At 40.3% G+C, this 15,492-nt stretch overlaps 1 protein-coding gene across 1 annotated transcript; it reads left to right on the top strand.

Annotated features, from left to right (window-relative positions):
• Nucleotides 1–4,351: 4,351 nt before the first annotated feature.
• On the top strand, nucleotides 4,352–15,427 carry MFSD9 (major facilitator superfamily domain containing 9). The gene is made up of 6 exons (XM_048934271.1): nucleotides 4,352–4,489; nucleotides 8,239–8,326; nucleotides 9,659–9,702; nucleotides 10,889–11,018; nucleotides 12,262–12,471; nucleotides 12,976–15,427. The coding sequence occupies exons 1-6, from the start codon at nucleotides 4,403–4,405 to the stop codon at nucleotides 13,764–13,766; spliced, it is 1,350 nt and encodes a 449-aa protein (XP_048790228.1). The 5' UTR covers nucleotides 4,352–4,402; the 3' UTR covers nucleotides 13,767–15,427.
• The last annotated feature ends 65 nt before the right edge of the window (nucleotides 15,428–15,492 follow it).

Here is a 15,492-nt window from a genome sequence, read left to right as displayed (position 1 = left end):
TATACTTATTTATTGTGTGGGAGGTAAGGAAAACTCCATAAAATGTTAGTGTAAATACAAGTGGATCACTGTTTCACATATCGTACTCTGCAATATATTGTACATTATATCTACAGCGGATAATACAGGTAAACAACATGGGAAGGTAGAACAGTTTCAACTGAGTCAAAGTACTGATTCATGTTCTGATAAATCTATGTTCCTGTAAGTTGGCCAAGATAAGTAGAATCATCAAAGGTACGTGAGGGTGCATCTGGTTTACCCACATCCTTGATGAGTGCTCTAATCTTAAAATACAGGAAATCGGGGACAATACCATTACTGCAGTGCTATTAGGGAATGACACAGCCCTGCATGCATTTTTTTCAGATATGAATGAGTTAACTAATTTTAGGGGTTCCAGTCAGTCTCTCATGGAAACAATCATGTGCCTGAACTACAGAAATGGTCTGACATGAAGAGCTGCCCCTTTCTTCAGCATGTCCACTTTTGTCTTACGTGGGTCTCTTCACAGCACTTTTGCTTCCTATTTTAGGATTTTAGTCAGGAAAACTGAGAAAAAATCCTCCAGTCTTTTCTGTACGTTTCCATCTTTGTAGCTCCTGAGGCTTTAGAAATAAATAAAGCAATACATAGGTTGGGGAGGAGTGAAATAAGAGAACTGCAGTATGACAGGAAATGGACTGGAGTGTAAAGAACTTACCAAGGCCATTCTCTGTTCTAAAACAGCATCAGTGATATCTAAATTATTCCTGACATAATTATTTTATCTTTTAAGCACTAATTGAAAGAACCATGGAAAGCTATGCAGTCTTAGTTACGTTGCCACAGAAGACTCCAGAATGGGAGAATTAGGCCCAGTGGCTGAAATAGTTTCTTCCTTAAAAAAATGCTTAGAAATGCTTTCTAGGTCATTCTGTCTTGTCCACAATTTATAGTTTTGAGGCAGAAAATCAATTAGAAGATTTCTTCCTATATCCCTTAAATCCAAAGATCTTTTCAGAAAGATTACACTTTAAATGTCTTTAATATTTTCAGAAGCTTCCAAACTCTCGTTCCTTTACACTGCCTCTCAAAATGTTCTGGACCACCAGATTGTAACTTTTTCTACTGGGCTCACTTTGTATATGAAAAGTTGAAATGAGTGACAAATGTTACTGTAATGATCTGAAGCTGCAAAACAGAATTAAATAAGTCATTGTAAGATTTGCTATATTTGATGACAGGTGGTGCATTTTGGTGTCTTGAAATTTCCTATTTGTAACGCAGGAAGGAATTCATGAATATGTTCCATTTACTGCAATGAATTTCTGCAGTTGTCATAGATCTGCCTTACAAAATAATTTTAAGAACTTTATCTGACAATTTATAAGGTTTAAATTTTCTCCCCTGATAAAGGAATGAAGGGATCTTTTTAGAGAACTCTATTAGATTTCAGATGACTTCCATCAGAGCTTTCACCTTATCTTGGCTTGAAGCACACACAGCTCCAAGTTGGCTGAGGAAGGATAGGTACAGACTACCTCAACTCCTTCCTTAGCAGGAGACACATTAGCATTTGCCACAGCAGATGTTTTTAGTGAAGGACTGCAGATCCTGTATCCCTTTTTCTCATTAGCAAACTGTACCTCAGACATTCTCCCCCAGAGTACCTCTTTGCTCATTCATAATCTGAGGCAAGCTTGAGGAGAGTCAGATGTATAGCAACCTCACATCATAAGATAAGCTTTTCCTGCTACTAAAGCTCATTTTTAGAACCACCTCCCATTATCCTTCAGTTATGATACCATAACTAGTCATAACAGTGAATTAGTATTCACACCACATAATTTTGATACTACCATGCTGCTTCTAAGTAATGGAAAAAAAAGAAACAAGAGGACCATCTAGATGTACTTCTTGAGAGAAGAGTCTCCATTCACAACTTCAATCTGGAGACATATCCAAAAATTCTGAATCCACATGCTGTTTTCCATTTCTGAGTGTGATCTGCTTTACTGATTTAATTAAAGAACCATCCAGTAGAAAGTCAAGTGTCTTACAGTGAGACAGTTCAAAGGCAACAGAGATCTTTACTACGTTATTATACATTATTATACATTATATGTGTATATATGTATATTATACATTATATATTACACATTTTTTTCTTACACATTATGCAAAAAAAGACAGAAGCACAACTTTTTAAATAATTTAATCAAGTTTGCCAGTACAAAAGCAGTAAGAAATCTGTTAAAAGAACAGACACCTATATGAGTGTTTTTTTCTTTGTTTTTGTTTTGTTTTGGTTTGGTTTGGTTTGGTTTTTGATCCATAACAGTTGGCACTGAAAATGTTATTGAAGCGATCAAAAACTAAGTTCTGTCTGCTTTACAAGCCATTCTGCAATAGGGTAGATGCAAATAGCAGGCAAAACTAAAAATCAGTTCTTACTGACAAGAACTTCAGGGCAGCCTAAAGTATTCTGTCCCCATTATATTAGATCATTTGGATCTTCACAATCTGAAGAGAAAGTAGAATTACTAATTGCTTTCTAGACTTGTCGCAGAGGCTAACATTTACGAAGAATCTCAACTTTTTCAGCTGGTCTCAGTTGGGCACCAGAGTCAATCTGTCTTACGACCCAGAAACACTATCTAAACCCTCACAACACCTTTTAATCATCCACTTTAATAGTTGACAGCCTTCGGACCATTTCCATTTCTTCCATCAAAGTTGAAGTGACCAAATCAGAATAATAGAGAGCAGACTGACAAAGTAGTATCAGTTCTCATGATACTCCAATACTTCAATACTTCAGTGCATTTTGTTGTATTTCAGAGGAAGTGTATGTAATTGTGATTCTCAGTAATGCTATATCCAAAATTTTAAAAATATCATTATTCTGAGAGAATGCTATTCAAAGTGAAAGAGCTAAATGGGGTGAACTCCAAAATATTTCAAGCACTGGGATATCAAACAGCTCGGTTATCTGGGAAATCAATAGCGTCTTTGTCCCTATGCATACACTGGGCTATCCTTTCTAGTATCTTATAAATAAGGCACGTATTTAGGAATATCTCTTGCTTTCAAGCTTTTTTTCCTTTTAGCTTAACTATTCAGAACAGTGAGGAAAATGACATACCCTTCTCCTCTTCTCCCCTTCTCCTGTTTTGTGACCTAATTCTGTTGAAGACCCTCGACCTTGTGATACTTATTTCTCATTAAAACATGAGGATAGAACTGAAGTTATCCCATTAATCAATCAACAACTGACATTCTCTAATTTTAACTGGTGCTTATGTTTGAAATGTAAACATCATCATCATTTTTCAAAAGCAGCTTCTCAGAGATAATGAAATAATCACTAATCACTAATAATGGGCCCCTCACTACGAGAAAGACATTGAGGCTGAGGACTGTGTCCAGAGAAGGCCAACAAAGATGTGAAGGATCTGGAGTACAGGTCTTATGGAGAGCGGCTGAGAGAACTGGGATTGTTCAGCCTGGAGGAGGCTCGGGGGAGATATTATCACTCTCTACAATGACCTGAAAGGAGGTTGTGGCAAGGTGGGGGGTTGACCTCTTCTCCCATGTAATCAGTGGTGGGAGAGTATGGCCTCAAGTTATGCCAGGGGAGGTTCATGTTGGATATTAGGAAACATCTCAGAAAGAGTGGTGAGGCAGTAGCACAGGCAGCCCAGCGAGGTGGTGCAGTCACCATCCCTGAAGGTGTTCAAGAACCGTGTGGATGTGGCAATGAGAGATGTGGTCAGTGGGCATGGTAAGGGTGGGCTGACAGTTGGACTGGATGATCTGAGAGGTCTTTCCCAGCTTTAATGATTCTATTCTGATTCTAACTATGTACATTTCAAGAAGAAACTGGAATGCCTATCTTCCCAGGATGCCTAGTCAGACAGGGCTGCTTCCCATGGAGGGGAGGCAGAACGAGAAGGGTTTAAAACCCATCTTTCTACAGCAGCCAGGAGGAATGCGAAGAGAACCATCAACACTCTGCTAGGGCTTATTTCTGCTTCCAGACCTCCTCCGTTTCTGCTTTGCTCGGGGCCTCGGGCCCTGTGGTGACAGGCACAACGAGAATCTCCCCACAAACACACAAGAAGTGACAGGAAGGGCAAATTCCTACAGGTGAGCAGGGGAAGGCAAGGATTCCGAAAGACTCCACAAACTGAAGCGACCTTCCTCCCCCGCCTGAAGGGGAACAAACACAAATTTAGCTCCTGACACAAACATAATCGCTGACACAAACAAAACGCCCAAGTTACGACAGCACCCTCAACCACCAACCGTTCGCCCCCCCTTTCCTCCCCCCCCGCCATGTTTCCGTCGTTCCCCGGCATTGCGCATGCCCAGCACTGCCGCTGCGTGGTGCTGCGGGCCCGGGGCAGCCGCCGGCCGGATGGAGGAGGATGGATGCCGGGAAGCCGCCACTAGCCCGGCGGCGGCACGGCGCTTTGTGCGCTGTTTGTACGCCGTGGGCTTCCTGGTAAGCGGCGAGCCGGCTGCGTGGAGTGGGCGGCCGTGATGGTGAGGGGGAAATCCTTCCTAGCCTCGCATGAGCCGGCCGCGGCGGCCCTGTGGCTCTGGGGCCCTCTGCCGGGGCTCCCGGCGGCCGTCGGAGGGGCCGTACTCGCGGTGGCAGCGGTGGCAGCGGTGGCGGTGGTGGGGGAGCTGCGCCGGGCAGCCGTTGGTTCCCTCAGAATCCGAAGTTGGGCAGAAAACGGCCCTGCGGTCCGATCTGGGCTTCCCCTGGGTTCCCCCTTAGCGCTGCTGATGAAGTTACTCCGTTTTAAGGCTCTAACTCCTTTTTGGGGCTTGAATGCTTGTTGCGACAGTGCAGCGTAGCAGTTGGATTTGCCCTGTGACCTTTATATTGGGTGTAAAAACACTCTGCTTTTTTTCAGCCCTTGAACTGATATCCTGAAGTGCTGCATCCAAGTGTGCAGTCCTCAGTACAGGAGAGACACAGACTTGTTGGAGTGCATCCAGAGAAGGGCCACAGAATGGCTAGGGTTGGAAGGGACCTCAAGGATCATGAATCTCCAACCCCCCTGCCACATGCAGGGCCAGCAACCTCCCCATTTAATGCTAGATCAGGCTGCCCAGGGCCCCATCCAATCTGGCCTTGAACACCTCTAGGGACAGGGCATCCACAATCTCTCTGGGCAGCCTGTTCCAGCACCTCACCACTCTCACAGTAAAGAACTTAAATGAAATGAACCAAGGGATGGAACACCTCTCCTATGAGTATGGGCTGAGAGCGCTGAGTCTGTGCAGCCTGGAGAAGAGAAGGCTATGAGGTGGCCTGATCGCAGCCCTCAGTATCTAAAGGAGAACTACAGGAAAGAAGGGGACAGATTCTTTGGCAGAATCTGTGGTGATGGAACAAGGGAAAATGGTCTCAAGCTCAGGGAGGTTAGATTTAGGTTAGATGTAAGGAAGATCTCTTTTCTAATGAAGGTGGTGAGGCACTGGAACAGGTTACCTAGTGTTGTGGTTGATGCCTCACTCCTGGAAACTTTCAAGTTGAGGCTGGATGAAGTCTGAGCAACCTGATCTAGCTGTGGATATCTATGCATGCTGCAAGGGAGTTGGACTAAGTGGCCTTCAGAGGTCCCTTCCAACTCAGTATTCTATTATTCTATCCTACAAAATAATATAGTGGACAAAGAGCGTAGTAACAACTTTTGTGTCTTCATACCTCCTCTGTGATACTTTGACATAAAGCATGCAGTACATTCTGAAAGCCAGCAAGAAATTAGCGCAGTTTAAAAGTTTAGATTGTGGTGAAATGTAATAAAGAGCAACATGTTACCTGTTACACAATCTTCCTGTAGCCAGCAAATGCAGTGTCATTAACGTTTGACATAAGAAATTTTAAATGAGATAACAACCTATTGCAGAAGAATGATTAATGGGTCTTGCACAACCTGCATGCCAGTGACAAGTCCAGTACCACCGATGTGTGTCCTGAGATCTGGACTTTTTAATACCTTTACCCTTGACCCAGGTAAAGTGGCAGATCCACAGTCTCTTCACGTTTTCAGATGACATTTCAGTGTGGGGTGCAGTTTAGGACATGGATGCTACCCAAGGGGCACCTGTGGCAAAGAAAGACATGGTTTAGTGGGCATGATGAAATTGGTTGATGGTTGGACAAGACAATCTGAGAGGTCTTTTCCAGCCTTAATGATTCTGTGATTCTAGGCAGGCTGAATAGATGGGCTGACAATAGCCTTATGAAACTCAACATGGACAACTACCATGTCCTGCAGTCAGCAAGAATTAACCTTTTCCAAACACAGACGGGTGCCCCGATTAAAAGGCAGTCAGCAGCATCTTGAGCTGTACAAACAAGGAAATGACCTTCCCTCAATCAGTACTTGTGAGAATGCATCTAAAATACTGTGCCCAGGAAGGAGTGAGCTTTGAAGGGCCACCAGGATGCCTAGTGAGATTGCCTTGTGAGGAGAGGCTGAGGGGAGCCTGACAGCAGCCTTTCCTACATGGGTAAGGAGGTTACCAAGAAGATGGAGCCGGCTCCTTAGTGTGGTGCATGGCAAAGGAAAGAGGGACAAAGGTCCTGTATGCAGTCAGAACCTCTCACTGTAATTGCAAGAAAGCCTTCCTCAAAGAATCATAGAATTGCTTGAGTTGGAAGGGACCTTTAAAGCTTATCAGGTCCAACCCCTCTGCAATGAACAGGGACACCTACAGCTAGATTAGGTTGCTCAGGGCCCTGTCCAGCCTGACCTTGCATGTCTTCAGGGATGGGACATCCACAAGCTCACTGGTCTGTGCCAGTGCCTCACCACCCTCGCTGTGAAAAACGTTTTCCTTGTATCTATAAATCTCCTCTCTTTTAGTTAGAAACTGTTTCCCCTAGTCCTATCACAGCAGATGATGCTAAAGGGTCTGTGTGCCCTTCTTTCTTGTAGCTCCTCTTTAAATAATGAAAGGCTGCTATCAGATCACTGCGTAGCCTTCTCCTCTCGAGACTGAACAGCCCTAGCTTTCAGCCTGTCCTTGTAGGCAGGTGAGGTGATCTATCCCTTGGATAATTTTTGTGGCCCTCCTCTGGATGCACTCTAACAGGTCCATGTCTCTCCTGTACTGAGACACAGACACATCTTTTCACATGAGGACAGCCAAGCAGTAGGAAAGGTTGCCAGAGGAATTGTGCAGTCTCTGTCCTAGAAGATTTTTAGGACAAGTATGGATAAAGCTTGAGGGTGTGTACTCAAAGCTTGCCCTGCTGAGAGCATGACTAGAAACCTGAGGTCCCTTCAGTGTGAATTATTGTTATTCCATGATTCTATATACTAGTGTATGGAATAGTTTTCTGAGCTCTGATGCTGTTTTACTAACAATTTTAGTAAGCTGTGTGGGCTTTTCACTCATGCTAATATATTTAATGTCCTAATTTCTTGTTTCCATTGTAAGGTACTTAATGATAGACTGCAAGAATTTAGTAATGTGCATTGTTACAGTTACTCTGACTGTGTGTGTGCTATGAACAGCTAGCTAGTCTGCTGAAGCTGCAGCAGTCAGTGATAAAAGGTGATCTTGCTTCAATAGCTCTCTTCTGTAAGGTTCAGCTCTGATAAAGGACTCATGCCGGGAGCACATAGTGAAGGAACTATTGGGTTAATGTGGCTAGCTCAACAAAAGATAAAGTGTCAAAAGAACTGAGTAGAAGATTCGTGTACCTTTCAGGGTGGGTAGTGTCCTTCGCCCTTATACAAAAAGTTTTCTACTTACACTTCATGATATATTTTTTTAATGTTTCTGTCCTTACATTTCTGAAGTTATACAGAAAGCTCAACTTCTTCCTTTCTTCCTCGTCCTGGTTGATAGTGAAAATACTGTAGATTTTCCTTGTACCCAAACACAGAGTGTTTTAGGTGACAGAAATAAAAAAAATATATTATTTAGATATATATCTTCAGAATGTTTGTATGTGCAGGAAGGATGAGTCTTAACGTTATAAGTTTCACTCCTCTGTGAGGCAGACCTTTCCTTTATCTTCCTGTGTGGTTTTAATTTTGTCCATTACAGGGTACACTGTAGAGGTTGTGACATACCACATTAACCATGAAGAATTTTCTTTGAATCCTGTACTGATATAGAAGACATTTAAAGCTTTTGAAATGCGGACTGACTGTTCTTAAAACAGTTTGCTACCATCTTTATAGAAATAATCACTTATTAAAAATTTTCCTGCCTTCTTTTCAGGATTTATTCGGTGTGAGTATGGTTGTTCCTTTAATGAATCTTCACATCAAATCTCTAGGAGCAAGTCATACAGTTGCTGGAATAATAGGTGAGTTGCAATAATCAATTGATTTACCAAAGAATAAGATGATGAGAACTGAAATGTACCTTCCTGTATATTGGATGTTATAGCATAATTCTTCCTTGCTAGTAGCGTGATAAAAAGTAGTGCCAAATTCCAAATAGAAAAGTAAGGAAAACCGTGCTGTGTTTGATGCAAAGATCTATCCAAGCTCACAACCTATTGGTTGCCAAAAGCAGATGTCTGGGAAAGTACATTCTTGGAAAGAAGAAGGAAGTCTTACAGTACTTGTACAATACTTGTACAGGTGCTTTTCCAGCTGACCTGGTTTCTTCAGCATCCAAGAATTCACATCTCAGCAACCTTGGGAGCCAGAGCTGCTGGCTTTGTTTTTTATTGTTATTTGCAGGCTTTGCAGACAATGTGTCTACAGCTGGTTCTCTTCAGCTTTCCAATGCCCTTGATTGCTTCCAATTCAGTTAAATTCCTTGTAACTACCTTTTAGCAGAAGTGTTTGTCATCCTTAGAAACTTATTTATCAGTAAATTCTGAAGGTTTGGAATTCTGTCTTAAAATGAGATGTTAAGTTGAAATTCCAGGATTCTAAGGATCTTATTTATATATTGTAGTACTGTTTATGGTTTGCTGTGATATGGAATTATGGTATTCTTCTTACCTACACGTGGTTGACTTGGGCTTGTTGTTCTTTCTTTCTTTACTTATTTTTATTTTGGATGGGAGCAGTTTTTGTGCAATAACCCTCGTTCTGCTCTGAGGTGGTGGCACTTTAAGCACTGATTCATCAAAAATACATTTTCATCTGCTTTGATTTAAACTTGAAAAAAAAATAGATTTTGAGATGTATTCTTATAAATGAAAAGGTTTGGTAGATGTTTCTATGTGCTTGTCTTTTCTGCTTCTCTTCTGTCACTAACTGCAGCTAAACTCAGACTCCCAAATGAAAGAGTAGGGTGTGTGGTTTCTTTAGGGTTTCTGTGGTGCCTTGTAATACGTTGAAGAGCTGAGTGGAAAGTAATTACAGCCTCCCAGTAATGAAATTCTCTTCTGATTCTGAGAAAGGAATCACAAATGCTGAGATCTCTTTTGCTTAATGCACCACCCAAAGCAACATCCTTCTACATTACAAAGTTGTATAAGTTTGATTAGCAGTCACTTTATTGTGGGCTTTTTTTCCCATTCCTTAAACTATTTCCCTTGCTTTTTAAGCTTCATCCTTTCCTCTTCTTTTAGTAAATTATTCCCAGAATTACTTTCATGTTTTCTCATTTAAAATTTCATGCAGTTTTCATAGAAGAAAATAATAATTTTTACTCTTGGTATTTTACTTGTTTGTTTTAGGATCTCTCTATGGTATAATGCAACTATTTTCCAGCACGTTTGTGGTGAGTTCTAACACTGTGTTTTTAAGTACGTTGTCATTTCTATGGATTTTATGGGGGGATCTAATTCTCTTATCTCTATTGAGCTAATTCTCAATCAAACACGGTTGTCTCCTTGTTTGTTTTTGTTTTTTTGTTTTGCTTTATTTTCCAACCTCCCCAGCCTGGTCTAGTATCAAACAGGGAGGTTGGTGGCCCTGCCTGTGCCAGGTGAGTTGGAGATTCATGATCCTTGTGGTCCCTTCCAACCCAGGCCATTCTGTCTCCAATGTAAGCACTAGTAAAGCAGTTCTCTTAATTCAATAGCCCATCCAGAAAGCAATCTCATGAGTCAGCTCTTTATAAGCCTGTTATAGAGAGCTTGCTTTCCCTGCTTAATAAGCAGTGTCTTGTAATCTCCCATACGGCCTAAGCTCTCATGTTGTGTGTCTTTGAACTTTGTCAAGGCCATGCATCCTGAAAGCATGCTTTACTTTTAAATACCATAGATCCCTGTATTTAACTAGGAAAACCTTTAATTTTATCCTGCTATCTCCTGTCTCTCAGGAGAGCAGATTTTGAGCATCTTGTGAAAAAGCCTTTCAGAGTTTGTTCTATAGGACACCTGGGATAATTTGCTTCTCTAATGTGGCATTTTCTGTGAACTGCAAGACCTTTACCTTCTTCTTGAAAAATCTACTTCCTTCTTGGAATCAAGCTGTTTTATAAACATACTACAGCAAGTTTGCTGTTCTCCCTTCTCATATCTACTTACTGTTCATCTGCTTTGGGATGACAAACTCCTCCTACTGTTCCTTTTAGGATGCTCAGCAAGTGTCTGAGCATAGCTACCTAATATTTGTGGTTGGTTGTGCTAATGTGTTTGGAGTGCTAGTAATAGTAGTATTTGACGATGTTTATTGCCAGGATTGTGGTTTTTAAAGGGAGAAAGTATTAAAAAAAATAAAAATAAAAAAATCCCTCTACATGGTATGAAATAGAGTACAGTTTCAGCAGATGCACTCCCAGCAGGGCAGAACTCTGCTCATCACTTCCAAACTTCATGCACTTAGTAAAGTTGTGTAATAAGCTTATTAAGCTTCTGCTAACAGTCCTTTGAACTTCTTTCTCAGTTTAACTTAGATAAACTGATTGCTCATTGTACGTAGTTAAATGTTATAAAATGTTCTTAATTTCCTGTTTTGTGAAGGGCTGCTGGAGTGATATAGTAGGAAGACGGTACTCTCTGCTTACTTGTATTCTTCTCAGTGCACTGGGTTACTTCCTTCTTGGAACGTGCACCACTGTGTTCCTGTTTGCCCTTTCTAGAGTCCCTATAGGTGAGTAAACACTTGGCGTTTTGCAGCTTAAATTTCACGTTGTCTCAGCTTAAGAATTACTACTAGAGAAGTGGTGGTATGTAGGTACTGACATAGCATCATCCAGCAGTACCTACTGGACCCTGGTAGTAGAGGCATTTCTACAGGTTAAACATTCTTATGATTTTTCTAACAATTGAAATATGTACTCAAACTGTCAAAATTTTTATACCGCTTTAAGCAGCTGAATTTTGTAGGACTGGAGTGCAGCAATTCCTTGAAAGTTGTACTGTTAGTCATTAGAAATACCTGGTATATCTGCTGGAAATCGTGACCTGTGCTCACTAGGCAGAATGGAATTATGAATGAACTGGTTCATTATTGATTTTCTCTTATGCTGATTGCATATTTCAAAGTGATAACTGCAAAATCTGGCTGAAAATTTAGGTCAGCACTTCAATAGAATATGTGCCAAAGCAAGTGTGTTTGCAACACTGAAACTAAGTTTGTGGCAAGGTTTGTATCAATTCTTACAGTAGCTGAATATTTATCATGTATTCTGATATGCTACTTACATATTCTGATATAATAAGCATTGCTTTTGCTTGGAACACATTTACAAAAGGGTACTTTTGTGGCCTATGGTCCTGGTCTAGAAACTCTTCATACTGTTTCTTTACTTAAAGAAAAATTGCCAATGAATGATGTGGTTGGTGTTTGATTACACAGTAGAAGTAATGATTTTTAGTTCTAACAGCACTGTGCCTGTGATGGATAGCATAGCTCTGATCAGGGTGAAGGAATATAAAAGTTTGTGCTATTGCTATTCCTGCAGCACACTTGTCTGCCCACACCAGTCTCTTATAATGCCTTGTAATCCTGGAAATCTCCATACTCAGCAAAGTTGTTACAGAGCTACGTTTATAAACAAACAAGCCATTTCTACTCCACCTTTACCCACAGGATCCTATTTTAGAGGCTATGCTATTCCTAGAGTGCTCCAGCACAAGCTTATTTACTTATCCTTCCATGTAGGGTTGGAGGAATGTTCCCTTAAAACAAATGCCTAAATAATTTAGATAGCTACTTCCAAATCCTTGAACAAGCAGGACCATGATTGTGGCTCAACACACTATGATTCGAGCACAAAGAATTTTTTATCTGTAATATTAATTATAGGAATTGTACAAGTTTTACATTGATACATCAGATAGCTTACGTGGTTTTTAATCTTTTGCATTTTGGGTTTTTATTTATGTTGCAGGTATTTTCAAACACACACTTTCCATCTCTAAAGCCCTGCTTTCCGACTTGGTTTCTGAGAGAGACCGCCCTTTAGTAATGGGCCGTTTCAATGCAGCCTCTGGTGTGGGCTTCATTCTGGGGCCTGTTGTTGGTGGCTACCTTACGGAGTTGGAAAACGGCTTTTATCAAACGTCTTTCATCTGTGCCTCTATCTTCCTTTTGAATGCTGGTAGGTTTTGTATCTTTTTTTGCTCCGCTCTTCTGTATTTATGCTGTTTGTAATACCTGGAATTTGTAGTGTTTCTTATCATATTTGGCATACATGTTTTGTATTATGAATACACGGCTGTTGAGAAGAATAGGAATTTTGAAGCAGATAACCTCCAGTTGCTTCTCTGTTAAATTATTTATATTGCTTTTACAAGCATGGGAATAGGAACTTAAGTGCCCAAAAATGACAACTGAAAATCAGAGTTTTGGCTTCAGCCCTTAGGTTTGCATGCTGTGTGTTGTCTCAGTGCTTTCCTTCCTTGCTTTCATTGCATTTGAAGTTGAACTGTGAATAACACTATATGTAATCCTTGTAATTTTTTACAGTGATTTTTAAAAAGTAGTTCAATTCCTTTTTAAACTTTGTTTTTTACACTCTGTAAACTGTTACCATCAGACTAATGGGAAACCGTGTAAAAATTATGCAATTAAATACAATCAACTAATATTTTTGTCTGTATAGGTCTTGTCTGGATGTTACCCTGGAATGAAGAAAACATTGTCAACAAGAAACATGAACATGGCAAGAAAAGGACAGACAATTCCTCAGCAAAAAGAGATTGTGACTCGCACTTGAAACCAGTAACTAATGGAGCTATGGTAAATGATGTGCCTTTCCAGTCTCCGTGGGTCCAAATTACAACAGTGCTGAAGAGGATTAAAGAAATTGCATCATCTGATTTGTGGGATATATTTTTAATACGGTTACTGATGTCTGTTGCTATACTGCTGTACTACAGTAATTTTACTCTGGCTTTGGATGAGAGATTTGGGGTGAAACCCCTGTTCTCTGGATACCTAATGAGCTATAGCAGTACACTTGGAGTTCTGGCTGGTTGTCTTCTTGGACCAATAACAAGACTGTATCAGCACAACACTTACAGACTTCTGTTGCACTCTAGCACTTTTACCTGCGTGTTGATTCTTCTGTATGCATCAGCACCTGGCATGTGGATGGTCGTTTTGTCTTCCACATTCTTAGCCTTTTCGACTACTATAGGTCGTACTTGCATCATTGACCTCGAATTGACCATTGGTGGCAATGAGGCCAGCGGTACGCTCCTGGGTGTTGGACAGTCTGTGACATCAGTGGGACGTATAATTGCCCCACTCCTTTCTGGAATTGCTCAGGAATTCAGTCCCTGCGGCCCTCCAAGTCTGGGGGTTGTCTTAGCTTTAATAGCTATTCTCATAATGAACATAAACAAGCAAAAATATTGCAGTAGTGGAAATGTTAAGTTAAAAAATCAGTAATAGCTGCAATTTGGATTGCACGGATGTATTTTACAGAAGAAGCACAGTGAATCAACCAGGGTTGATACATACACCTGCCAGACCTGTACAGTAGGAACAGGATCTTTTAAGAGGGCCAATTTTGTTGATGCAGAGACAAGTGTATATATACACACATAGAAATAAATGCTGCAGGACAGTTGTCTTTCTGAACTGGGACCACTAGAATTCTTACAAGAGGGACAAGTGTTAATGTATAGCACTGGCTGGGTTTTTTTAAGAACTTCTAACTTTCTTGGAGGGAATAGAAGAATGACTTACGTACACAGATGCTGTTTGTAGCTGATTTTGAAACAGAATTTAGACTGATATCTTGTAAAATGTACAGACAAGTTAATTTGTGTTATTTAATTAGAGGTGAGCTTTTATTATTTTATCAGGAAAATTTGGATCATAACTTACCAGGCTTAATTTCTTATGCTGTGGTCTGTTGCCATTTTCTGCTGTGACAATAGATAATTAACAAGATGTTTGTTTGTATGATTTTGTTGAGTGTACATTGTCTTTGAAATTTAAGGTAGCCATCTGGCCTTGATTACCATCTTTCCCAGGCAACAGATTTAGATGTATGCTAATTTTGTATTAGCAAGCTTAAAATGGACAATTTTGGAATAACATGGAGTCATTCAGACTGAAACTGAGACTGAACCTAAACTTTACTGAAACTTGAACTGCTAGTTCGTGTTTAGTGATAACTTTACTGAGAAACGTTGTCATAAATTATCTTCTAATGCTTCCTGTGCAGTTTTCCTGCCTTCATTTTAAGAATAAATTTGCTTCTCAAGTCTTTTGATTGACTGTTCAAGATTTGCTGGAGAAGAGTTCAAAGGTGACTTTGAGTAAATACATTCTCTCTCATCTCTGGAGGCATAGGTGACATTTTAGTGACAGGACGAAAAATATTTATTTATATTTCAGTCTTGGTCTGAACTGCTTAAGTAATGACTTTACTCTCAGAGCTGTAGTGAGAGTCGTAGTACTCTGCAACTTTGCTATTTGTTGTTCAAGCACATATTGCTTACTAGTCGTTGTTTGAATTTGTTTTGAAACATACTTTGCACTGGTGATGTTCCATGCACTTTTTCTAAAACTACTTGAAGCTACCATCCACTATGTCAAATTTTGCATTAATAACCATTTGGCTGTCTCCCTCAACACATCTGTGCAAATGATGTTGCTACTTCAAGAGAGTCACAGGTAATGTTCTGCACTTCCTTCTTTTTCCAGTGCCTGAGATTGTGTAAGTCCTTGTTGAAACCTCAGTCATTTCAGTGATGCCACCATGACAATATAGAGAACTCTGAGTTAATTTTATATGTTGACATAATAAATGTTTTATTGCTGCTATGATTTCAGTAGCTATCATCATAGATAATTACTGCAATGATCTATGTTGAATTTACTAGAGGAACTTGAGGCATTTTTAAGTATGTTATCTCCTTGTTTTGCTTGGCAGATGCTTCAAGACATTCTCACCCAACATTGCCTATCCTCTTTCAATCCATGTTTTCAAATAGCAACTAAAACTATCCTTCTGTAAACCAGGGTTTTCTGTTTTGCAACTGTAGCAAAAGTTAAAAGGGAAGGTGGAGAATTTCTCAAAAATAAACATATTTGAAAGATTTAGTAATTGTTATTATGCTTATTGGTTATACTAGGTAACAACACTTTAGAGTTGCTGCACTGT

Source organism: Lagopus muta, chromosome 1 (assembly GCF_023343835.1).
Source record: "Lagopus muta isolate bLagMut1 chromosome 1, bLagMut1 primary, whole genome shotgun sequence".
Taxonomy (NCBI): domain Eukaryota; kingdom Metazoa; phylum Chordata; class Aves; order Galliformes; family Phasianidae; genus Lagopus; species Lagopus muta.
This window is presented reverse-complemented; position numbering and strand designations above follow the sequence as displayed.

Bases quoted from the DNA above. Each gene is read 5' to 3' on its own strand.
- MFSD9 (XM_048934271.1), top strand. From the start codon at position 4,403: ATGGAGGAGGATGGATGCCGGGAAGCCGCCACTAGCCCGGCGGCGGCA. The intron at 11,019-12,261 runs GTGAGTAAACAC...TTTATGTTGCAG, and splicing joins CCTTTCTAGAGTCCCTATAG to GTATTTTCAAACACACACTT. The intron at 12,472-12,975 runs GTAGGTTTTGTA...TTGTCTGTATAG, and splicing joins TATCTTCCTTTTGAATGCTG to GTCTTGTCTGGATGTTACCC.